General features: G+C 39.9%; 1 protein-coding gene across 1 annotated transcript in view; it reads left to right on the top strand.

Annotated features, from left to right (window-relative positions):
- The window catches only part of LOC117730452 (receptor-type tyrosine-protein phosphatase gamma-like), a 409,107-nt gene that overhangs the window by 340,690 nt on the left and 41,274 nt on the right, over positions 1 to 27,143 (top strand). The window contains 3 exon segments of the mRNA XM_034532172.1: positions 4,124 to 4,316; positions 17,530 to 17,714; positions 26,677 to 26,785. Coding sequence (XP_034388063.1) covers positions 4,124 to 4,316; positions 17,530 to 17,714; positions 26,677 to 26,785 — 487 coding nt within the window.

Here is a 27,143-nt window from a genome sequence, read left to right as displayed (position 1 = left end):
GATCTACAGATTGTTCAAATATAAAAACATGTTAAATATATATATATATATGTATATACACATCATTTGTTTTGTATCTAAACAAAAGTAAATACAGTTTCTAATCTTGTCATGACTTTAGAAGACATGAGCAGATGCCTTATTTATTGTCTTTAAAAGTAAAATGCAAACTTTGTCATTGTCAAAAAAAGGCTGTGTGACTGTTTGATAAATTATGTTGTTACCCAGCAACAAATACAAACTGCTTGTAATCTGCCTATGCTGTCAGAGGAATCTCGCTCTGCTAGTTTCTGCTGTGACAAAAGCTTTAGCTCTGCTGGTATGGTGATTTCAACTCAGATCGGCGGCCGATGTGAACGTGGGAGCTACAACATGGCTGCATTGTAGTGTGTATGCCAGTGCTGTCTGTGTTTGATGCAGAGCTGAGGAAGCCACGTGTACTACTGCAGTCCACTGTGTGAGGAGAAACACAGATTGGAGGCAGGCCATAAATAGTAATCATTCACACACACACACACACACACACACACAGTAATGATGTCTACAGCGCGAGTCAACAAACAGTTGTGAGCATTCTGAGAAAATATGCTCCTAATCTCACACACATTTAGAGGCACTGCTGATTTCACACTTTGAGTTTGGTTTAGCAAACTTTTTTGGACATTGCTCAGGCATTACTTACAGTCCCTCACGACCTGAGGACTTAATCCATCCTTAAAGGGAAAGTTCCTAATTTTGGAAGTGGGTTTGTATGAGGTATTACCGACAGTAGATGGCTGTTGGCTCACCCCCGGTTTGTAGAAACAGACAAGAGTAGCAGCACTGCAGAGCAGCTAAACCTATTTTAGACTCCTCAAAGAATCAATACCAGTTTAAGTATTTGCTATGTTTAGAATATTTCCCCCTCTCTACCTTGCCGTCAGACAGCCATTTCCAACGAGAAGTCCCTCCTCTTTCAATTGAAAGCTAAAACAAATCCCTGCCTGTTTCCAAAGCTTTACAAAGGCATAATGGGAAATGTAACCTTCTATCTAAAGAATGCAGAAAGGACTAAAGATAAATCAGCAGTTCACAACAGCGCTACTCAGAGAAAGCCTTACACAAAGGAGCAGGCTAAAAAGCTGTGCATGGCTCTGTGTCTATTGCTGCAGTTGTGTCCTGTTACCTCCATCTTCAGTCTTTGTCCACCAAAAACCCTGAGCGTTTACATGGCTCGGTAAACAGTGGAATCAGACTTGGGCTTTTTCTTATTAATCCTTTGCTTTGACGCTCAGATTGACTTTCATCATCTATGAAAGTCAACCCCTAAAGCTTGTCACCAACGCTGGCAGGCTCATGTTTTATGGGCGTTTTACATTTGTTTTCAGGAGCTTGGGGGATGGGGTGTGGGGGTGCTCATAAAAATAAAAATAAACTGGCTGCCTAAAGCTGCTAGAGCCACTGAGGGAAGTGATTTTCTCATTTTAATCTAAATACTGTTTTTTATTCAACAGTTTTAGATTGCAAGGTTTAATTAGCATTTCATTTAAGGCTATTAGCAGTCTTTTTACTTTAATCAATCTTCTTCAATTGTTTGTAATTATCTGCTTGGTCTAGGGTTCCTTCTTTCTTTTTCCACAAAAGTGGTAATAGTAGGTCACAGGGTTTAACAGTAGTGTTTTATTTTTTCACTTGCACAAGTGAGTCAGATATCTACTTATTTGATGCAAAGTTCTAATTTATTATCAGAATACTTTTTCAGAAATACATTATCAAATAACAAAAAAATGATCATACTGAGCATGTGCAATTCTCAACAGAGATGGGAAAGAAAACAAGATGGCTTACTCGCTCACTAGCTAAAAAAACTATGTCTCTCATTCTTTAAGTAAGTTGGTGATTCACTCAGCCTGACGTGGCATTTCACTTGCCATGGGTAAGGAGGTAATCCTTACTGTTGAGCTCTGAGAGTCACTTCTTAAGCACAATTTACAATAATAATTAATGGACAATCCGTTAAAAATTCATTCACACCTCATTTCGCTGTGGCTTAGTTTCAGATATTTTGTTTCTGTTTCAGAGCACCAAATTGTCGTAGAGGGTATTTGCTGTGCGTAGACGTTACCTTTGTGAAACTGAATCTGCCTCTCAACGCCCCCTCCCTTCTCTAACACTCGCTTGCACACAAGCTGTTTGTCTGTGTGCATTCCTTCCAAACACATTGTACAGAGTATCCATCTGCCAACACAGACAGAAAGATGACACTTCAGTCACACAGTGCAAATCCAAGTCTGGTCGCATGTCTTGCCACACAGCATGCATTTGACAAATGGCAACATGCAGGAAGAGGCCAACTTCAATATCAACCCAAAGCAGTACAAAATGTTCACAGCTTGATGAACATGGCAGCGGAATACATATTAAAACTACTTTGGTAGCCGTTTAACCAATCACAGCAACTACAGTGTACAAATGACTTCTTGTAGCCACAAACGTCCTTCCAGAATTACCTCGTTTCCCAAACCATTCAGCCAAATCCAGCCAGTTGTGACCCAATGTAAAACAGCTTTGGGCCATACATCTTTCCTCGATTTGAGCAGGTTTTTGGGGTTGGTCAGTTTTAGTAGCACACAAAGTAGCATTGGCCCACAGTTGCCACCAAGAATCAGACAAGTGTATTGTGAATATTTCTGAGTTACCATTCATTACGCATCTGTCATGAGTTTGGCAACTAGATTTAGCTTATTTGACTACCTTGGCAATGCCTCTTTCAGATGCCGTTTCTGCAATAATGTGACAACATTACTTGCCACAACTCTTTATTTCAATGTGTTTATCAAAACTGACTATTTCAAGGACTTGGCCAACTCCAACACTATTTGTAGTGCCGTTTGGAGTGCGTCTGTTGTTGCTTTATACCACAGCCTGAAAGACATGCTGGCAGAACATGAATATGCAATCAGAATTCCAAAACTGCAATTATCCCCAGGGACAGCACTTCAGAGAGGCAGGCCACAAGGACCCACACTCACTAAAAGTTCATGTTTTTGAAGTAACAGGTCTGGGTGAAGGGTTGGCAGTTGACAGTTTTAAACATCTCCTCTGGTGAGAGACCTTTTGTTTATAAACCCTCAGGGCCACTTCTCCCTCCGGTCTGGATCAGGGAGTTGACTTTTCCCCTGTTTTAAAGCCTGGAAAAGTGATGTGCTGTGGAAGCTGCTCATTAGAATGTTCTGATATATCTGAATATGCAAAAATGAATTAGATTGTTAGATATTCGTATTTTACTGTGTTTAATGACCAGTTCAATATTAATCTCTGTGTCTTTGTTCTGTCCATATGTCATTCCATTATGTTTGTACAAACATCTGCTATGACATAGTCTGTATTCCTGATATGTTTCTGGATTCCGATCATGGGAGAGACATTGGCTTTGTACTTCCTGGTTTTAACCTGTTTTTTCTTTCTCTTCACTTGATGTTAAACATTTAGCTTATTTTAACTGAAATCTTGGAAAAAGTTGCGGGGTCAGTTAAAAAATGCCCACAAGTAAGCTCAATACACAACACTTTGTACATTTCTGTTTGTGTAACAAAGTAGACACAAACTGTATATCCGTAAATGTTACATTAACACCTTGAGAATAAAAAAAACTATGAGCCTCATTATTTTGAATCCTCGATGTTGCCGGAGAAATATTGTTTGGTTTATAGTTTGGAATAATGGTAATGTTATGTATACTAATTTAAAAGTCTCCTAGTGATATTAATCACTATATTCATTTGTTTATATAGTTTTACATATTGAATTAATTCTTCATATGTTGGGATCATTGGTCATTTTTTTTTAAAGATTATCTTTTTTTAAAGAATTTTTCCTGTAAAGCCTTTTGCTTTGCTGCAGCAGTGACCCAGTTTTCTCATTGGGATCATTAAAATGTAATCCTATCTTATTAGATATCTGCGTTGTGTGGCATACAGGCAAAATATGGTATATTTGAGTGAGTGAAAGTCGTTCTTACTGCAGTTTGATGGACACACAAATCCCAAAGTCCGGATTTCCACAGGATATGAGTTCTGCCTGCCACTAACTCTTTCCTCTCCATCCCTGTTTCTGACATGCTCGCTCTCCCCGTCGGCACCAGTTGGAGGCTTTCTACTCGATCTTCACTACGGAGCAGCAGGACCATGTTAAGTCGGTGGAGTATCTGCGCAGCAACTTCAGGCCCATCCAGAGCTTGGATAACCGCCACGTCTACAAGTCAGCAGTCAAAGACGCCTGGCTGCCCGACTTGACTGACAGCGGCAGCGGGCCGTATGGCACGGAGGCGTCCAAAGGTAGTGGTGCTGAGACTTTTTGACTGTTTCCCTTTCACCATACATGTTCTGATTAATAAAGAATGTGGTCTCTATACAGAGCCTCTTGACCCGACACTTTGATCAAGACAGTGAACAAATCTGACCAACACTAATCTAAATGATGAACGATTACTTGGGTAATTGTTTTACTTTCAATTCTATTTTAGGTTATATTTTTATTTTACAAACTGCACGGAGGAAACACTCAGCCATGTGTCAATGTTGAAGTTTTTCAAATCTGAAATATTGCTGCCTCTAAGAATTTACTATTATTATTTAGTTTCCATGAATAAATCATTAAATTAAATAGCACTAAACAACATGATCATGTTTAAAATGTTTTAAGTGTTAAATTGAAGGAAATGATACATTTACAAATGATATATTATTAATTTGAAATGTAAATGTATTTGATATTTTGAGTTCCAGAGGAACATAAAGGTTACATAATAAAAACAATCTTGAACTAATGCATATATCATAGACTACATTGCTGCTTATAAGACTGCAAATTGTTCACTTTATTAATTATTACATTTGAGCATTGGAATATGTTTAACTTCCTCCACCACTCACTGGTCTAAACAGCACCATTAAAGTTCCCCTGGTTTCTTTCTAAGCTACTCCAATATTCTCAAATTATTCCTGGATAGTGACATTTCCTAATGTTAATAAATGAGGGGTATTCAGTGTTGCTTATGTGCCCAGAGGAAACTGATTGTCCTCTTTGTGTGTGTGTGTGTGTGTGTGTGTGTGTGTGTGTGTGTGTGTGTGTGTAGGTGTGTGTGTGTGTGTGTGCGTGTGTGTGTGTGTGTGTGTGTATGTGGTCTGCGCTAGCTCTGTCATTTCACCAGCGAGCTGGGCAACTCCCCTAGCATAAGGCAGTGGGAGGCACACCAGCCGTCCTTCCACTCCTGCCTCATTACCACTCAAACAACACCACACATTGTGCAGTGTGTTGCATGTGTGTGCATGCATGTGTGTTTCTCCGTGTTTTTGTAAGGGCTTGTGTGTGGCCTAGCATCTGTGATGTGTCAACTGTCCTAGCAGGACATGTCCCCTCCCTCCCTTCATACACACTTCCATATGGTCAAACTAGGTGAGAGGAGCATCACCTAGATGTACACACACACAGAACCGCACGCACACATATGTGTACCGTACTGTATGTGTGTGTGTGTGTGTGTGTGTGCTCTCCTGGCACAGTGTGCATGCGTACTCATGCAGAATGTCCTTGAGCGCTGCAGTGGGACATGTTTACTGTTAAGCAGATCTATAAGGCTGGCAGAGGAGATGCAAAGGCGCAGATGATGAGGAGGGAAGAGAGGAGGAGGAGGAGGAGAAGGAGGAGGAGGAGGAGTAGAGGAGGAGAAAAGCCTGCTCAGAGAAAGGAAAAGAGGAGAATCGGAACTGTAAAAACATAGCCACAGCTTAGTGGGCTTAGGATGGAAATCTGTGTATGTATGTGAGTGTTCACCTGGCCGGTAACCCGGCATCATGCAGACACACAACACACAAGTACTGTTGTAAAATGAAAAACTTGTACAGAACCTAAACAGCAGCAGCTGAATTGCATGAGTCATTAGGGTCCTTGTGAAGACTTCGTCGTAGAGGATCCTATTTTATTTCGAAGAATTCTTCTTATTATTATTCTCTAGCAATGAAAGTGTTTTTGGGGCCTTTATCATATCCCAAAAGTTTTTAAATCTGACATATCCGGACTGGTGAACAATTTGATATTTTGGAGGTCTCGCATTTGGGTATGAATACATTTCTCTATTGCGCCCCCTTGACCTAGAAAGCCTGCCTTTTTTGAAAACTATGACCGATTGTTCTGAAATTTGGCACACACGCTAGAGTCTCCTCTACAAAAAAGTCTCTGTTGAAAATAAAATGCGCCTTATTTGATTTTTCACCATTTTGAATTTTGTAATTCTTGTAATCAAAAGATTGTTGATATCTCTTTGGGTTCAGAGGATATTGGCCAATTAACTTCTAAGGTGTGTTGCCTAATATCTAAAGACACATAACTTCCAAATCACTTGGCTTATCCTCACCAAATTGCTAGCCTATGTCCCTAAACCTACCCTCTTTTTTCAGAATATTTAAACATTAGGTGGCGCTGCAGTCAATCGCTCAATATCTGCATTTTTAACCTTATGGGGAGTTGTAAAATAGCCAACTCCTCTTAGAGATTAAACCCGATTCATTCCAAAATTGGGCAGTATGGTCTTGAGACCTTAGCAGTGAAAAGTTATTAAAGGATTTAAAAAATATAAAACTATGTGCGTAGGGCGCAACGGCAAAGAACACCATTCGCCATGAAAATGGAAGTTGTTTTAACTCGGCCATACATTATCTAATCTGCTCCATATTTCTCATATGTCATGACATACTGACCCTGAAGACATCAATATAATAATTTTGAACATTTTACATTTTTATACTCTAAAGTTATAAACATACTCTAGTAAAAAATATGATGCATGCAACTGGATCTGTAGCCCTGCGGTTTATAACTATGCTTTGGAAGCAGGAGACCTGTGTTTATGTCCCAGCTGGAACTAATTTCTTGCATCACTTCTTTTTACATGTAATTTACATGACGTGGTCTATATTTCATGTTGAGATCCATGACACATGCATATGTTCACATTGTTACACATGCATATGTTCACATCCTGACTCCACTGAACTTCCTTGAATCTGCCCCAAACTTGTTATACTTGATAAATGTCACGGCCTGAGGATATCGACAAGCCTATTTTCACTCATAGTCAAAGTGCCACCTACTGGCCAAAGGAAATCAGCCTAAAACGTATCGGATTCACATGTAATTTACATGACGTGGTCTAGAGTTCACGTAGAGACACATGATACATGTATATGTTCACATTGTCATAGCGCCACCTACTGGCTCCACTGGACTTTGAATCTGCCGCAAACTTGTCATGCTTGACAAAAGTCACGTTCTGAGGATATAGACAAGCTTATTTTCACTCATAGTCAAAGCGCCACCTACTGCCGAAAGGAAATCAGCGTTACGTGACAAACGATAAAACGTCAGACCGGTGGGCCTGCGTTCTCGGCCGAGGGAGCCGTCATCCAGCCAGTACCCCCGACGTGCGTGTAGGAACGAGGACCCGCACATCGCTGCTTGCCAGCTTTAATTTTCTTTGCTTTCTGTGCTAATTTATTCCATTTTGCTTTAGCGCAGTCTGAACACTGTCCGCATGCTAGTGATTGTTTCTCATCAGCAATGATGGTTCATTTACTTTTGTGTCCCTGAATGACTGGCAGCCTCGCAGCCTTTTGTGAGGTGGGAAAATGCATTTACAGAGAAGAGTGGTGTGTGGGTGTTGAAACTACAACCCAACATTGTAGGAAATACGCTTGTCTTATTTTCTGAAGCAAATGAGTGAACAACTATCAGCTTTGTCTGGTGTCCAGTGGAGAGAAACTGTTATGCTGACTGGAATCTGATGGATCTGCTCGTTTAGCTTAAACTAAAGAGGAGTACCAACCTGTCTTTTTCACTTGTCATGTTAGCTAAGCTCTCTATTTACATCTTATACATGTGCAGCGATGCAGTCTTAAATAAAATGGGACAGTGTTTATTTCCTAACCAACGACAAGAGACTCCTTCTTCACTTACTACTCCCTTCTTTTGGGGCCCTAGCTCACCAATCTTCAAACTTCTAGCTTTTGATGTCCGAGAGTGAATTGATATCGTTTTTCATCTGACTCTGGGTCAGACAGCAAACATAAATGTTTCTAAACTGTTTCTTAAAATAGAGTATGATAGCTCAGTTTAAAGTCCAAAGATGAAAGGATATTCACTGTTCACTGTTCAATGAGGTTCAGTTGTGATTGAATCAAAGCAAAGCCAAACTCCTTGGCTGAAAAAACAAAGCAAAGGCATTTCGTCCAAGGTTTTTGACTTTTGCTTACAATGGGTCTTTGCTCCCTGTTGAAAAATATTCTCTAACACTTTAAAATAAACCTTTTTGCAAAGAGATGAATATTTTAAAAACAAAAGCAAAGTGACCTCTTCCTCTTTTCAAGTTTCTAAATTACTAACTGCCTGGCTATATCAGAGGAGCCTCCCAGTACATGAGCCGGGAGACATCAAAACACAGCTGTAATGCACTGTAAGAGGGCATTCTTTTTACATATTTAAAACATACAATTATAAGAATTACAAGCACAAATATGTAATGGCTTGACTATTATAGGTTGTCTGACAAGGACTGTTATGCAACTTGAGTTGAAATTGTGTACAAGTAGGTCTATTTGCATTTGCAAGGATTTAAGTGTAGACATTAAGTAACAAGTCAGGAAACTCAAAAGATAAGTGCGATGAATAAATTATACACCCTTATACACCACCTCTAATGGATTCAAAAATAAGCAGAGAGCAAAGTTATGTTTCTTGACGTTAGACATCATGTCAAAAAATAATGAAAGTTTTGCTCAGTACCCTTGCACTTACCTTTATACTGTTTATGAGAAGTGATACAAAGCATCAGTAAGCATTACGTGTTCTTCCAAGCATGGTCAATAACGTTCTCATGTAGGCCTTTTAAAGCCTTTTCCGAGACAATAATGCACCGTGGATATGGTTATAGAAACTGAAATTCTCTAAAATATTCTATTAAATGGATTACTTATATTCCAAACACACAATGCTATTAGTGACCTCTTTATGTCTGTGGGTTTTACAAATGTGTAATCAATTAAAAGTATCATAAAGAGCTTGTCACAGAATCTTGTAACTCCATCGAATCAACCTTACTGCAGAACCTCAAGCTCCTCCGCCTCCTTCTTGAATGAGGTGTCACTCACAGCAGAGCTGACAGTAACAGTAAGGAGGCAATTCTTTCTGCCGTTTTCCCCACAGTTTCACGATGACCGAAAAAATGTCAGAACTGCTCACAAGCTTTGATTTAGCTCTGGGCGGCTGTGGCACAGAGGTGGAGTGGGTTGTCTTCCAATCAGAATATCAGCTGTTAGATCCCTCAAAGAATTCATACATACAACCATGGGTGTATGTGTGTGATGTCAATTAGTTTAGAGGTTTACGGGTGGCAATCAGTGTATGGATGTGTGTGTAAATGAATGTTGTTAGAGAGCTGTGATGGTTAGGAAGACTAGAAAGACACTGTATAAATACAGATAAGTTGATTTACCATTTACATTGTGATTATAGATATAAAGTGTTTGCAATACACATTTCGCCTAAGATTCAAATCAATGACAGACAAGCCATGCATCTTGACATTCGCTGGTCAAAAGCCTCGGCTTAGAAACATTACCTGACACAACCAACCTCCCATAGAACCACAACACATTCCATTTTTTGTACCACCACATTGTGTCCCCAAAAATGCTTGGAGTTTGCCTTGAAAACAAAATAGCAATAAATATACAGTATAGTGGTTTAAAGTAATTATTTTAGTGTATACTATACTCAGTATACTCAAAGAACGCAGTCACCATGTGAGGCAATGATGAACACACATTCACACGTGCACACTCTTACATTTGTGGTGCTGACCATCCTCTCGCTCCCCAAAAGACTATTTAATTTGCAGAATTGTCATTCCATCTTTTATTCAATTAATTTTACACTGCACATTATTGTCACATATTTTTTTTTCCAATTCATTTCAGTTATAAATGAGTGAATTATTCAAATTGTCTTTACTAGAAAAAGAAGTGACACAACCTTGCAATCTGAATGTACTTATTGTTCCCTTCTCTGCACACTTGTTTGTGTCTATTTCGTTTTAGGTCATGGTTAGATGAATTATGTAGGGTCCAATAGATGAATTATGTCCCTGCATAATATGTAGAAGTGCACTAATAACAGTTTTACAAGTACTGTATCAAGTAGCAAGTGATCAATGCAAGTGGCAGTCTGAGTGCTACTCCATTTGGAGTCATGCATGACATCAAATGGTTGCCTTTTATAAAAACAATAACAGTGTCATAGAAAACTTAAAGCATTTACATTATTCACATCAGAAGACAATTGTTTTCTACAACCATTTTTCTCATAGTCTTGACATTTTATTCACTAAGTGTTGATACCTGGGGACACTGCAGTGGTCCACAGTTTGAAGAAACTATCTTTCTTTTCCTGTTCACTTCCTTCCTAATGTATTCATTCGATGACTGCACTGCACAGTGTTCAATAGTATCAGTTATAGTTGTCATTGTTGTGTCCTGCTTAAGGGCACCTCAGTGGGTACTATAGAATGGAAAAAGAAAATCTAAAGTGGCAAACGAGTCCTTCCAAACTGTGCTTTCATAGTACAAAGGGGTTTTCCTGCTCATGAACTTCATAAACTTTAAATCGTAAACGTCTAATGACAGTGTAAAGCAGTATTTGGAACCAGCCCCTTTACTACGTATCCTGTTGGTGCATGTGTAACAGCAGCCAGGCCTGTATAGTACTGTGACTGATTCCCACCCAATCCCTCCAACTGCAAAGCCCCGCAGACCGACCCACAATCAAGACCCGGTCATCCATCAACTGTGGTCAACATGGTGCACAAAAATGTCCTTTCCTCCTCCAAATGGCCTCTCAGAGACGAGAGAGAGAGAGAGAGAGAGAGAGAGAGAGAGAGAGAGAGAGCGAGATGCCCTATGTTGGTCTACCTGTGCCATACAGCCCCTCTACCCATGTTCTTTTCTGATTGGGCCCTATAGTCTCCATCACTCAATGCCATCCAGACCTCTCCCCTGTGTGTGTACGTGTGTGTGTGTATGTGTGTGATGGCCTACTTATCTTTGATGTAAGCCGTGAGAGTGTCTCTTCATCACCCTGCCAGACACACAGGACTACAAAACCCTTCCATTATGTCACATGAAGGAAATATGAGTGGTTACTCCGGGATGAGGTATGTTACCTGCATTATACGAGAGCGCCAGCTGCGGCACTACGGGCATGTGGCACTACGGGCATGTGGCACGATTCTCTGAGGCTGACCCGGCCCACAGGATTCACTCTTTGAGAGACCCTGTTGGATGGAGGAGACCTAGGGGTCGCCCATGTGCCTGGTGGCTTCGTCAGGTTGATCGTTACTTCGGTGGGATGGGGCTGGGACGAGTGTCCGCCTGGAGGATGGTCATACGGAGACCCCAGGAGTACCGTCGGAAGGTGGACGCAGCAACGCGCTGCCTTGGCGCATGCCCCCATACCTGACCTGACCTGAGAGTGTCTCTTCATCACCCTGCCAGACACACAGGACTACACTGCAATAACAGCAGTGCATGCAGAAAGACACACACACACACACATATCTGCAAGTTACAGTCCCCCTGTCAAGGAGGCGAAAGGACCACGTAAGCACCAGCCCAATGTCGTATTCAGATAAAGAAAAATATCAGAGAGGCCCAGGGTAGTTTGTAGCTTAGCACAAATCTAGCCCAAATTTGAAAAAAGTGCAACTAACAACTCAACAGTTTTTCACCATGAGCACCAAACGGAGGAGGTTTGCATCATATTTTTGTATTGATGAGTTCTTAATCTAACGACGCAACATTAGAGAAATCAGAGACGCTAGTAAAATCACAACACTCAGCAGCATCACTCAGTGTCCACTCAGCAGATCTGCTCCCACAAATGGTTGTTATAGTAAAAATATAAAACTAAGGGTAGACAGACAGCCAGAACATGCTTCTCCTCCATTTACTACAGGGATGTCACCGGCGCTTCTCTGAAATGTTCAGAGATTTCCAACTCAGAAAAAAACACGGAGTGCTTAGAGAAAGATGCTTTTTCTTTAAGCGGCCGCAAACGCTCTCTCCTCTTTGGGAACAATTGAACAAAGACGCTGCCACTCAGAAAAAGGGGCTAAGGGGCCCTTTTATACTCTGCAGGTTTCTCCTTTCAGCAAAGCAACATTCTTCTCAAAGCTCCTAATTTTCTCTGCCCATTCACATCTGCATAGTTAGAATGTCTTTGGTGTGCAGGCAGGTAAAAACCTGCCACACGAACCTCAATAAAAGGCTATGTCTGATTGTGTGATGTCACTTTGGCCGTGCAGACACTCAAAACCCTTGCATGTGCGGCAACCATGAATCACTTTGTAGCCTTAATGTTGCTAAGTTAGTGAGTTTTCCTTCTGTATGCCTGAGTTAGTCAGACCCTCATGACAGACATATAACTTGTCATCTCAGCAAAAGCTTAGGTGTAACTAAAAACATTAATGATGGCTCTGTTCGGTTTAAGGGTCCCATACCAGTGAGAAAGCATGCACAACGGCATAGCCCGCTACTCCTAAATGGAACGCAGCTATTATCTTTAATGTTGAGGGGCAACTTCAGTATTATCAAACCCCTATTCTCTCATCTTTTTGTGTGACTAATGAGGATAATAATATATGGAATTGGTCCAGTATTGAGTGAGAACACTGCAGGCAAGATACACTAAATAGGCTACAATGGTAGCAATTCCTCACCGTCAATGTACATGCACTAAAAGTGCATGTTTTTTTGCCTCTGACAGGCTCAGATAGTTCTTACATGTGTCTTACAAAATAGAAAGAACAGAGAAATAATAGTTATTTCTTTACCCTTCGTTCAGTTGGGGCTGTTACCCAGTAACAATTGCAAAGAAATGCTATAAAATATCAACTTGTCTATTGTGAAAATGCCTTATTGTCTCCAGTAAACTCTTTTTAATCTACAGGATTTATGGCACATGGCTTTGCTTATAAAAAATGAAAGAAACAGTGACACATGGCCGAACAAGGGAAGGCCAAAAAGACCACTTAAATGCTAACAGCCAGAGAAAATCAGTGGGGTCCACTACTTTCAACTTGACGTGTAGGTATTTAGGGAACAGATTGTTTTATAGTCAAGTTAATCTGGTACTGAAGTCGTGTGGCCCTCATTTAAACATTGTCCTAACTTAGACACTCAGATGCCTGTACTTGTACACTTGGATGCTGACCACTAGGCTAAATACAGTATAGTATATTGGAACTACATTTAACATTGGCTACAAAATAAATCAGTCAGGGGGGCAAAAGGTTTTCACCAGCAGGCTGATGTTTAGAAATACATCCCTGTTTATTTATTCTTGGTTTACACCAAATACAGACAAGAATAGTTGGCACACATCTACGTGAGCAAAATAGAGCAAACAAGAAGCCGGTCCACACAACAGAAAGACCACCCGTCTTTAACTTCAGATATAACAGGTTTACAGTACGAGAGTAGCTGACAGAAAACAGCTTTTTTTAGTCAGAAGTCTTTGCAGCTTCTTTCCCCTATTCCGCAGAATGAGACCCCACCAAATGTCGATGCTCACATATCAATCAGTTTGCCATAATAAGCATGATGGAGTGAGGAGAAGTGGATACCGCGTTGAAAGATGGTGGCCCCTTTAATCCTATGAAAGTTGCTCAGTTGCTGAGCACAAATGCTGAAACAATGTCTCCCTGAGCTTCTCTGAATTTGGGCGCACAGAGCGTGTCAACTAGAGCCCTTCACTAGCCAAGCTACTTAGGAGCATGTGCGTCCAAGACTTCTGCTTGCCTATCCACTCGACTTCCCGTTGACTTCCAGTTGACTTGTGGTTGACTTCCTGTGGACTACCTGGGTTTTTTACTGTGTAGACTACTTCTCTAACGTATTACCTTATTTAACTGCACTTTGTGAACGTACATGCTTTTAGCACTGCAGTTAGTGGTTTTAAATATTCTAAATAGCACACACACACACACACACAACCACACACACACACACATACAGAATGGCCGACTGGGCCCAGGTTGATATAATCTGTTAAATACGTTTGCCCTGCATAGAGGTCATTCTCTGCTTGACTTCCAAATGATGTCTGTGTGTGTGTTCTATTTTGCGAACGTGTGTGCTTGTGTGTGTGTGTGTGTGTGTGTGTGTGTCTGTGTGTGTGTGTGTGTGTGTGCGTGTGTGTGTGTGTGTGAGACTAATGGCTTTAGTAATGCTGAGCCACATGGGGCTCGACTGCAGGTTATGAATAGAAAAACTCCACTGCAGCTCTTTATGAGCAAGCTAATCAATTTGGTTCCACCAGGCAAGTAAGCCCTATTCTCAATCAACCCATGTTCATCATCAAATTACTTGCGTTTGCATAATATGATACAGTGTTTGGAATAATCATTACGTGCATTGTTCAATGGGGAGACGCTACTCCCTCCTTTAATCCTGTAATGAAATGCTGCTTTTCATGCGATTTGAACTACAGATACGGTGACCAAAGTAAGTGGACATTGAAACATTCCACCAATATGAGAGGGTTAACGTGTCATTTCATTATTAATCTGCTGCTGGTAAAACCTCCACTCCTGTTTGAAAGCTTTTCCACCAGATTTGCTCCCGTTCAGCCACGAGAGCGTTCCTATGTCCAACACTGATGACGGGTGATGAGATGTGGCTCACAGTCGCCATTCCAGTTCATCCCAAACATGTTGGATGTATCCCTGACTTTGTGTCACATTAAAAAGGAAAAGGTCTTCCCAAACGTACATATTGCGCGAACTATCATCGTGTTCTGTCGCATTGAGAGTTCCCTTTGGTGGAACTAAGGGGTCTCGTCCAAACCATGAAAAAACAGAGCCTCAGACCAAAAGTACACAAAAAGGGACGTTCACATATGTCTGATCTTATCTCTCTGAATTCCTGCTTTCATGTTAATGTGAAGTTAGAGGTGGTGAAATAGGAAAATAGGATTAAGCGAGAATAATCCTGTTAATGTTCATATAAAAACTGATAATCAAATAATGCCAGTGTTGCTTGCATTAAATACAGTCGATTGTAAATACATGGAGAAGGGTTGGAATTACTTGTTCTATACATTATCTTATTCCATTCTTATTCCATCATTTCAACAAAGTGTCACACTCACCACTCTGCTTCTTAAAGTCTCTTTTTAAAGTTGAAATTAAATGAAAGACTTGCCTTTTTAATCCTTTTTTCCGCCCAAATGTTTCATTCATATTGTGCACAAAATTGACAATACCAAAAAACTAAATTCCTTTTTAATTTTTCATTAAAACCAATCATATTTTCTTATTGTAAAACAACAAATGGTGTGTTAATGTAAGCTAGTAGCAAAAATAATTTCAACCAATAACATCATGACATTAATCAATGTGTAACTTTCAGCGAGGGAGTTGTGTGTGGAGCCACAGTTCTCTGTAGCTCCACATCGGGCTGCTTTCTAAGCCTGCACACATTTTCTTGTTCAAATCAAATATGTAAGATTTGACATACATTACTTATTACAGTACACCGCTCAAATATTCTGTTTCACAGGGGAATACATAACAGTACAGGAGATAAAAACACGCTAACTCTTATTTCACTGGACTCAAAAACTGTTTTTATTCTCGAATAAATTCTGCTTCTTTTTGTCTTTTTCTTTTTTGTGTGATTAAGTCACCTTCAGTGAACTGAGCCGTATACCTCCTGAAAATGTGTCACCTTAAAAGCCCACTGGGGAGAACGCCGAATTGATAGAAGGCGTTTAATGTGAAAGTGTCAAGTTTGACTCCACGGTAGCTCCACAGCAGTTGCAGAGTCGCAAAATGGAAGTCAAACTAGAATTAATTATCAATGAAAACACTATTTATGTTCCAGTAGGTAGACTCATGAGTTATGAAATCATGAGTTACATGTCTATGTGCAACATACACAAGGGAAATGAGAAAATACCTGTGTCTTATCTGTTTAATTCAAAGCATCAATTCAGTATAATTAGAACTAATAATTATACAATATTTAATATCTGAAATACTCCAGTGTGTTCTCGCTGAGCAGACAATCTCACTGGTCAAACAGAGACATCTAATGTCCAGTAGCAGCCAGTGCAGGGCTGGTCCCTTCAGAATGAATGGTGGGTTAGTATGCAAGAGTGTTAAATTCACAATAAAACAGAACGTTTATGTGTTTGCCTTCAGGTCTCCTAATGCCAGATATTTGAAGAAAGAGTAGCTTGGTTGCATTTTGCCTGAAGGCATATATATATTATATATATATATATATATATATATATATATATATATATATATATTATATATATATATATATATATATATATATATATAATATATATATACACACAATGTGTGTGTGTGTGTGGGGGGGGGGGTGTTTGTGTGTGGATGATTCAGAGTGTCTCACAGCAATATTAATAACACATCATGAATACAACTCACGCTCACATAACACTTACTGTCTCGCTCACTCTCTCTCTCTGTTTCACTATTTCCTTCTCTCTCTCTCTCTCTCTCTCCCTTCATACCTCTCTCTCTTCCTCTCTCTCTCTCTCTCTCTCTCTCTTCCTTTCTACCTCTCTGTTTCACTCTTTCCTTCTCTCCCTTTCCACATCTCTCTCTGTGTGTGTGTCTCTCTCTCTCCTATTATACATCTCGCTCTTCCTTTCTACATCTCTCTCTGTGTGTGTGTGTCTCTCTCTCTCCCGTTATACATCTCTCTCTCCCTCTTTCTTACATTACATTTCATTTAGCTGACGCTTTTATCCAAAGTGACTTAAAATCATACACCGTAGACACAGCTACGAGAGCAAATTGTGGCTAAGTGTTTTGCTCAAGGACACATTGACTAGGGCTAGCCGAGCTGGGGATCAAACTGCCGATCCTCTGATTGAAAGACGGACTCGCTCTTCCTTTCTACCTCTCTCTCTGTCTCTCTCTCTCCCGTTATACCTATCTCTCTCTCCCTCTCTCAATAACTATTTCTCTCTCTCCATTTCTACCCCTCTTTCTCTCTCTCTCTTTCTCTAGCCGCCGTTATACCTCCATCTGTCTCCCTCTCTCTCTCTGCCTGCGTGTATTTGTAAGATAAGCTGAGCTGATGTATTCTGTCATTAAATTGTCTCTCTTTTTCTCATCTTCCCTTTTATTCTCATTGCCTTCTACACTCTCCCTTCACCTTTTCCTTTACATGTCCTCCTTGCTACTTTCCTTCCTCTTCTCTCCCACCAATTATTCTTTATTATTGTATCTCATTCTTCTTCTGCCTCACTCTTCTCTTCATCTGACTCACACATTTTCCTCTTCCATCCTTACATTTTAAATGTTAACCTTCCTCTATATTTCTCACTTCTAACATCTTCCCTTCTTCTCTCTTTATTCCCTTTGTCTGTACATTACCCCCTCCTCCGCCCTCCTCCCAGTATGCAGCAGCGCTCCCATCAACATGAAGGTGCAGCATGTGAACAGCAGTGCTCTGGTGGTGCGCTGGGCTCGTCCTGAGGTCATCTACCATCCGCCCATCCTCCATTTCCTGGTGTCCTACAGCTGGACGAGCCACGACGACAGCTACGAGGAGACGCACCTCACTGACGCCAAACACAAACTGGTGAGACTGGGAGGGACTGGAGCTTGTAGTGGGAGGGTTAGCCTTATGTAATGAATCCTGATGCTAAATATTGTGGTTATCCCCCAATAAGTGCTGAATCAAACAATGACATCACATATAACGGGTTGGACGAGGCTCTGAGGAGAGACTGCTGCTCACGTTGCTGGACTGCACTGATAACAAATAAAATATCTGTAACGGTGCATTATTTTTGTATAGTAGGTCAGATGCTGGATGAGACCAGACTGGTGTGTGTGAATATGTCTTGTTTAGTATTTGTGATGTATCTTGTTGTAGAATGGTGAAGCAGCTGAAAAGTACAGACTGGTTTGAAAAGGCCAACACTGACACGTGCTGCATTCAGGTGCTAAGTGGCTCTGAAATGTGACATATATATGAGAAGTTAGCTGCTGAACGGTATTGTGTTGAGACAGAAAATGAGTCACACAATATAATGCTGCTGTTATATAGCATTATGATATATTATGATAGAAGCTGATCAATAGCTCAACCTGTCTCCTACAAAGTGTTCACCGACAACGCATTTGAGTCATTTTCGATTCAGTTCTGACAACTAAAGCCTGATTAATATTTCAGTGGTTCAGAAAGGTCAGAGAAACATGTTGTTAAACATAAAATATACATTGGTGACTTGAAGTAGAAGACTGGATGTGTTGATTTGATCAATATTATTCAAAAGTACAACACTTCTTTTCTTAACCAAGTGTTTTGTGACCAAATCCAGACCATTGAGAGCTGTCAAAATGAATATAATTATAGAAACTATAGTTAGAGGGACAGTGTGAATGATTTAGGGGGATCTACAGGCATAACTACGTTTTCATAGTGTATAATCACATAAGCTAAGAATGGTTGAGTTTTTGTTAGCTGAGAATATCGACATAGAGAGCAGGTCCTCTTCACATGGCGCCTTGTTACGGCGCCATGTTTCTACAGTAGCCCAGAACGGACAAAGTCAAAGGATGTGAACCCTGTTGAGCTTTATACATCCAACCATGAGCTCCTTCCTATGGCTTTGTGTAGTACGAGAACATCGCACGTCCTAAATTATGAAAGTTATTGGCAGTAATAAAAATCCAGGCAGCAGTTAAATTCCCTCCAAATTATATTTAGCAATTCAAATTAGTAGGATCAAATTACAATAAGACTGTTACTTACCATACAATACGGTAAACAATCCAATAAGTGTCTGCTTATATATATATATATATATATATATATATATATATATATATATATATATATATATATATATATATATATCAATGTATATAAGTAGTCAACAACTTTGCATTTAAAATCACACTCTTGACAGTGTTATATAGTACGTGTATAACATGTAGGAAATCACCTGGACGGAGCATATTTCCTTAATATCAAATATGTGTGCATATATAATGAGCTCAGTGCTTTAAATCGTCATTGAATGAGCTTTTTACACACACACACACACACACACACACATACACACACACTTGCACTCTTTGTCTGATGTGCTTTCTTGGCCTGGTTTGTGTGAGAAGAAATAAAAGGAAGCATCTCTCTGACTCTTAGCTGTCGATAGCCATGTTTGTACAGCGGTATATTCCTCAGAGATACAGCAGAACAATGAATCCTTTCAGTTCCTCCTCACTCACCGCTCACATTTCATGTCCACAGCCTCATGTGCCTCATCAAACCACTGGGTTTCAGGCTTGGTGAGGGATTCCATGTGTGAAGTTAGTTTCAGTGGAGTTTATTTCAACTTCCAGCCATGTTGGTCCACTGCCTCTCTAACACTGAAATCAAGCAGAAGCTATGGCTGAATAATGAATCCTTATTCTATAATGAACCCTTAGGAAATCCTGGTTGTAGGAATGAGTCCTAAAACCAGGAAACCAGTTAGCGTGTTTGCATTCCCTGTGTCCTCATCTTGAAATCAGTGGATTTTTTGAATGGCCTTTTGGATAGATGTATGAAATAAGGTCTGTGGTTAACACTAGCTGATGATTTTACGATATGAAATGTGTCAGCAATAAAGGAATCGAATGAAAATAAAAGAGTAATAGGTTCAAATATATAATCACCAAATCTCAGTATTATTTATACATTCCCTCTCTTCTTTAAAAATATTCCATTACAAAAACTCTAAATAAAATGCTTCAGCAGCAACACCTACAGGACAGGCAAGTACGTGTTGGTGGGGTGCTCCTGCTGTCCTCCCTCAGGGCGGGACCTCCATCTCTGATTGGCCAAAATATGGGAAATGGTGCTCCGACGGAGGATGTCATCACTTTGGTCCAATGATGATTTCCTAATGTCATCTTCAATTGTCTACCACTGTATGTATGTGACAAACTTGTAGTAACACATTAGTAGCATATTAGAAAAGACAACATACAAATTGTGAACTACTTTATTACTTCACTAATAAAAAATCCATTTCCTTTAGGCCCTTACAAGTCCAATTTTCCCTTTCTCATATTTACGTTTACCCTTTTTAATCGAGCAGTAACTAGCTAACAGTTAGCTTGTTGTCGCAGCCCTGAAGGACCATATTGGGATCCAGTCATTGCCACCGTACACCTGTATCTCTATATGGGTGACAGACTGCTGTACAGGCAGGGATGCCTTTTATAGAACCTGCATGTATTCTAAAGTTTGATAGCGGTAGCTGTCTGAGGAGTTTGAATTTGAATATTCCAAACTGTTTTCAACAGATTCTTTTTTAACAACAACATTCCATCTTTCTGTTTCTTTCTGAGCCACTGAGGGATACACCCTTGTAGTCTCATATAGGTTTGTTGCCGGGACAAAACACTGGAAATCAACCTACACTGCCTAGACAAAGATACCAGCTCAGTTTGGCTGACACTTTAATTAGATTTTTTATCTTGGAATGAATTTGGAATACATTTTGTTGTTCCCTTGTGTCTTACAGTGTGTGTTGTATTTAGTAACGCACACTTTACAACTCACCCTTTCCTGTATGTGGATGTGTTGCATTGAGGAGAAGAGGAAGGGCTAAGTTGCATAAACATCTGCAAATATGCATCAGACATATGATCAGAAAAGATCATGCAGAGATATGATTACAAAACAGGGGGGATTAGAAGTAAAGACTTGTCTCTAATATAGGCTGTCTCAGTAAAAGGTCAGTATCTGCCTTTAGTTCAGCCCCAAATGTGTCATATCATAGTCCAGATTCCAGATGATCATCAGCCAATAAGGTGATTGCCTTGAGCAACAACTACACACCCACTTGCATGACAAAGTGCTCCATATTTCTAATTGTGGCTGCTCTATACTACTTTTTGACCTTCATCTTTTGGCTCTGGTCCATTTGTTTTCTTTCCTTTCATCGGTCCTTTACATCCTTTCTTTCCTTCTCCCCTACTTTCCCTTCTTCCTCCATCATCCCCTCCATGCTGATACATTGCAAGCTGCACCGCCCGTCCTTCAGCCATATGCTATTCAACTTGATTAATGGACTATGATTTAACCTCATCACTGTTATACACCACACATTTGAACATATTTGAATCATCTAGTGCATTCCCGTGTGTACAAACATCACTGTCCAGATTGATTTCTGATTAGACTTTGAGAAGAGCCACAGTCTGATTTATTGTAAATAATGACAAGAATATTGCAGACCAACAGAGATTCCTTTGCACTGGGAGGAAGTGTAGTGTAGTTTGTGTGTGTTTTTGTGTGTGTTATTTCAGAAATAGATAATAAAATTTGACTGAGGTCCTTGCAAAATCTAATAACTTGCTTTGGAACCAAACTGTTTAGACACGTACAAAATCACCACTGATTGCATCATTAAAAATATGTGTTTTTTGTTTAACAACGGCACATAATCGTAGCTCTGGGAAAATAATAGTTATTATGAGAAAATGTCAGCAGAGGTTTTAATGAAATAATGAATGTCTCCGGGGACAAAAAAACATTTGATCACAAACACACGCACACAAAAACAAGCACACAAAAACACATACACACACACAAACCAAGCAACATCCTCCATCAGTTCCATTACAAATGGTCTCATCAGGAGCCAAAAATGAGCTCTGAGAGAAGGCTGTGGAGCAGACAGGAGGTTGCATTCCCTTACATTGTGGTCTGCCGATCAGCTGGCAGAATACTAATGCTAAACTGGAGGGAATGCGGGTCTTTCAGGCTGTGTAAAAAGCATGACCTTGGGCTAGCGGCTCTTTGGGAAAACAGGGATGGCTGCAAAAAAAGGGATGAGAGTGCCCCCTGGCTGTGGAAGCAGTATCGGCTCCCAGAACTGGAATTCTGCCATGATGAGAGATGGATGGAGAGAGGTAGGAAGTAGTTTATCCTCCCATCATTAACTCAAGAAACTACCCATCCCTCTATCTACTATCTACTCTCCCTCACCCTTCCTGCTCATCCTCCCCTTGCCCCTCAGCCCCCAACGCTTCTTTCCCACACACTATTTGTCTTCCCTCTTTCTGTCAGCCCTTTGATTCTGCTCTTATTCCCTATATTCTCCCTTGACATCTCTATCTAGGTCACAACAAAGACTTACATGGCTTTAGGACCCTCAAATGCCACACACATCCCCCATTTCACAATCAATGGAGAATCCTTATTTAATGAAACACTCTGGACTGGACTTTTTTATGGCCCATATTGGCTCTACCTTCTTTGCTGTAGAGGGTAGCAAGAGGGTCTGTAGAAAATGGAAGATGCTTTTCTTTAACAACCTTAAGAAGGAAAGTGAGGGTAACTTGTGTGTTAACACATCTATAATTTGATAATAAGATGGGTTCAGTGACTGTATGCAGCATCTCAAAATCTCTCCCTGATAGTTAAGGTCAGAAAGTTCCAGGTGTCTCCTGGCTTGTCGGCTTTTATCATTCTGGACACCAACACATGCAATTTATATTAACATGATTGTTTGTCTGGACAATACAGAATGTTACTTTAAAGCTAGCCATATAGTGTTTACACCCCAAGACCGAATGTTTTTGATTTAAAATCAAACCTATCTCCATTGAGTGTTACAATGTTCATATCTAAAGTTTTTACATAGAGCATGAATGCAGCTGGCTGCTGAGCAGTAATACACAAAGTGAAGATGAAATCAGTTTAAGGGCCGGATAACATGGACATGCAGCGTGGTGCTCTGGTGGAGCGGAGCTGCGGCTGCAAGTGGGCGATGAAATGTGATTAACATTCCCTATTACTTACTCTGTAGCTCTCTCACAGACCAAGAGCAAACTAGCTAGCTAGCCTTACGACATCTACTGGCATTAAAACAGGTATATTGATGTATTTGATTGGCTGCCTGGGCTAAGTAAGATATTAGCAGAGAGCAGTGCGACTCAGCACCTGGTGCTGGAAAAATAGTGTTACTTTCATATGCGTCTAAAACTGCTAGAAAAACACGAGGGGAGGATCAAAAAGGAGCACTCGGCAGGGAAGAGGAAGAAAATAGTTTTGCTGCCGACACGTTTCCAGCAATGGATCTCGGCCAACAGTCATGCAATAAATCCTCCTTCATGAAAATTATAATGTATAGTTTGTGAAGCTGCTGTATTGTATTGAGACAAAATGATTGGTGATTAAAGAAAAAAAACAGCACTATAACCTAAAGGCAGTATTTATTGCTGTTTTATGAGACTGCTTTCATTTTAGCTAGGTGTACCTAATAAATTGGCAACTGTGCAGAGTCTACAGCACAATTACAATGTTAGCATTAAACACAGCACAATAAAGTACAGCTGACACTAATGGGAATGTCCTCTGTTTTACAAGTATTTGGCCATAAACAAAAGTATTGAACAAATAAATAGTTTTTCCTGTTGGTCCAATTGTCCTGTTCAACAGATTTCTTGCTCAACCGGTATTTTAAAAGAAATTCAGTAGCAGTGTCATAAAACTCAGTTGGGTTGAGTCTGACTCTGACCTAATCACTCTAAAAACAGGCTGCCCTTTTAAAAGTAAAATCTCCTGAAGTGTCAGTTTAAAGTTAATAGTGAATCACCTTTTGAATTGGAGTTTAAAGTTTTGGTTCAAGAGAATTAAATTGAGTAAAAAAACTAAACTGCCTTTTAAAGAGAGGTTAAAATCTTTATTTTAAGTTAGTTATAAAATGTGTTGATAAAAGATGATTTAAAGTTGAACCATGATTTAATCTGATTTAAAAGTGATTCCTTATTGGGGCAACCCAGCCTTAGAATTCTAAACGTATGGAATGCTCTGTCTTTCTGAAGGCTCCTACTGGCTGTGGTCACATTGCAGTTGTGTGATGTGTGTTTATTCATATACAAAAACATGGTCTTGTATTAGTGTAAAAATAGAGTAATGGTGCATATCAGTTGTGTAAAAGAGAGAGTGATGTGATTCCAGACTCTTCAGATAATCTGTATGTTTATCAGCTGCTGCTGATGCCACTGTACATCGAAGCCCTGAGATGTTTACATGAAACTCTCTGATTTACTCAATCTTTGCCATCCATCTGTGTGAGAGCAGGAGTCAGCTGGAAGCGTCAGTGTAAACAGCAACACCCACGACGGTCTGACAGAGCTCTTCCTGCTCAGGAAAGCTATCAGTTCTGTAAAGTCCCATGGTGAATTTGTGGTGATGATATCTAGTTCCCTCTGAAAACAAGATGGAGATTAAAGCAGTCGTCCAAAGCTCAAATGTGAAAACTTATAATTAACACAGATCCACACTTAAAATGAAAATGTGTGCTTGTTTTTATTGAATGTGCGATGTGTATAATTTAATCATTGGTATATCATCAACACATCAGTGTCTTTATCAGTGTGATAATGTAAGCAAGTGGCACTGCCACTGAGAATGTTGTCAGCCTTAAGCTGTTTACATTAACTATATCCTAATGCAATTATAAAATAAACACAAAAGGTTGACCGGAAAACCGTTCGATTCCTGATGGCTCCTTCAGACTTCTGGGTGGATTAGATTGTCTCATTTGAGAGAAGGCTTGGTTTGCTGCTGGCTTTTAGTTCTCTAAATTATTTGACTTGTTTTATTGAGGAATAGCCGCTATAAAAGCACTGCTAATTTGGTGATGGATATATTTGATTTCCTATAAATTATTCACAATAAAAGTCCCCCCTTATTTTGTTATTTAAATGCTTTTATTTTGAAGCATCAAAATCACACTGGTGCAGTGGGTTTACAGTGGGTTTATTGATGTTTCTTTGTTAAAAACAGCTGCCTGCTGAGGAGAAGTTAACAGAAAGGAATGTATAACATTATTAAAATTTTCATTTGTTGAACATTTAAAATAAATTACCACATTTAGTATTCGAAGATTTGTCAATATTTGAACCTGCTATTTATTATCTCTTACATTAAAAGTGTAGAAGGTGATCAAATGTGATGGTGGAGCTGACATACTGTGTATCGTGATGGTGACGTGTCTCCCCCTGGCTGACAGAACTGATTTGACCTTTTTGACGAGAATTATAGTTTCTAGTGTGCCTGCGGTTTCTTTTCCCTTTTGAGTGGTTATCGGCAGTGATAACGCAGCTCATGAAATGGCTGGCTGATGAATTTGTCAGATTTGATAAAAAAATTACCCTTTACTAATATAATGAAATAGGCAAAAGAAAATGAAGCAGAATAAGGTGTCACAGTCAAATATATATTAAAACAAGGCTCTATTGGAATTCAAGTCTTTTATGTTCACTGCCTTATGTGACAGAGATGATAACTGCAACGTGCAGGATAACTTTATCATTGTGCGGGACATTCTTTCTATTAACTGGTTTGGAAAGCTTGACAGCAGGGCTTTACAAAATGAGAAGGTGAGCTGATAGGCTGTAGGAGGACAGGCTGTGGACCCCGATAGTAGTCCAGACGGATTCTGTTTGATAGTGCTGTTACTGTAATGGGTAAAAGGGGGAGTCCTCTGGTGTTAATACGATGATGAGCATGCATAGAGACAATCATTCTTGACCTTCGGGAACAGTATATGAGAAAAAGAATCTTAGCTAAAAGGCGAAACTGCTCTTGATTTACATTATAGGATTTTATGTTGAAAACATTTCCAGAAGGATTAAATGGTCAGAGTAAGGCTGTGTTATGTGTAAGCAATAAGCACATGTGTTTAATTATTACAAGTAATGGCTTGCTTTCTAGGTGTGATCTATAGTGAATAATAATAATGGTCCAAAATGGTATAACATTTTCATAAGTTAGTTAATAGTCTTTGGCCAAACCAAAACCAAATTTCTCATAGAATCTTTATTTACTGAAATTCAAAATGTAGTAATGATTGCTGATACTGTCTGATTCACACGGCATCCTGTGAATAAGGGCAGATGACAACTGCCATGACTGCCCTTATTCACAGGATGCCGTGTGAATCAGGGCAGTAATGGCAGTTGTCATCTTGGTTTTTGGCTCTCACCATCTTGGTTTTTCGGACCCAGAAGTGACAAGAGACAGTGAAGCTAAGTGGAGACCAAATTGTTATAATTTACTGACATGAACTGAAGATACACTGTGAAAGGGTTAAAGTTCTAAGACAAAAACATGGACAACACCCAGACGCTGTGGTAGAGTGTCAATCACCTTGTGGCCCCGCCTAAAGCATGCTCTGCTTTATCTGGTTTGAGATAACTATAGCTAGAATAGAAAGTGAACCGGCTGTATTAAAGGTTCCCTGTAGAGACATAATAGAGTGTATAGGGATGAGATGGGCTTCTGGTTGACCTTCACTGTAGCTTCATTAGGAGAACACCAGACTACACTGGCTTATACCCGCATACCGGGCTGTAAAACACTGCTGGTTTGGTTTTCAAGATGGAGATATGTTTGTGTTTTTTGAAGCAAGAAAATCTGAAGCAAGAAAATCGGACTTCCCTGCCCTGAAACTGAACTAACATGGCTTTTCATACAAACTTGGATTTACTGATTTTGTTTGTGTGTGTGTGTTGTGTGTGTTCTCCAGGAGGCAGTCATATCTCCCGTCTCCCCCGATGTGCTGTACTTGTTTCGAGTTCAGGCCATCTGCATGAACGACATGCGCAGTGACTTCAGCCAGAGCATGCTCTTCAGAGGTAATAAAGAAACACACACACACACACACACACACATATCGTACTTTAGACTTAAAGTGCTCATGAATTGCAGCAACATTATCTTTAATGTCAACATAACTGTCAATATGAGGCATCAGTACACATCTTTCATGTATACAGCCCTCTCTCAACATACCGTGCATATTGTCTCACATTTGTGCAAGCAGTATTTTCTAACAGTTAGGATTCCTTTGATCGTAATATCACAAATTCTTTCATATTCAGGTTATTTATGTGAGCTCATTTCAACAGCTGCAGGCTAAAGGGATGGTAACAGAGGGAAGGAAAGACACACAGTAACAGTAAGCAGCTGAAACGCAGTGAGATGAATTAATTT

This window comes from Cyclopterus lumpus, chromosome 5, assembly GCF_009769545.1.
Source record: "Cyclopterus lumpus isolate fCycLum1 chromosome 5, fCycLum1.pri, whole genome shotgun sequence".
Classification (NCBI taxonomy): Eukaryota; Metazoa; Chordata; class Actinopteri; order Perciformes; family Cyclopteridae; genus Cyclopterus; species Cyclopterus lumpus.
The sequence above is the reverse complement of the archived record's forward strand: the minus strand, read 5'-3'. Positions and strand labels throughout refer to the sequence as shown.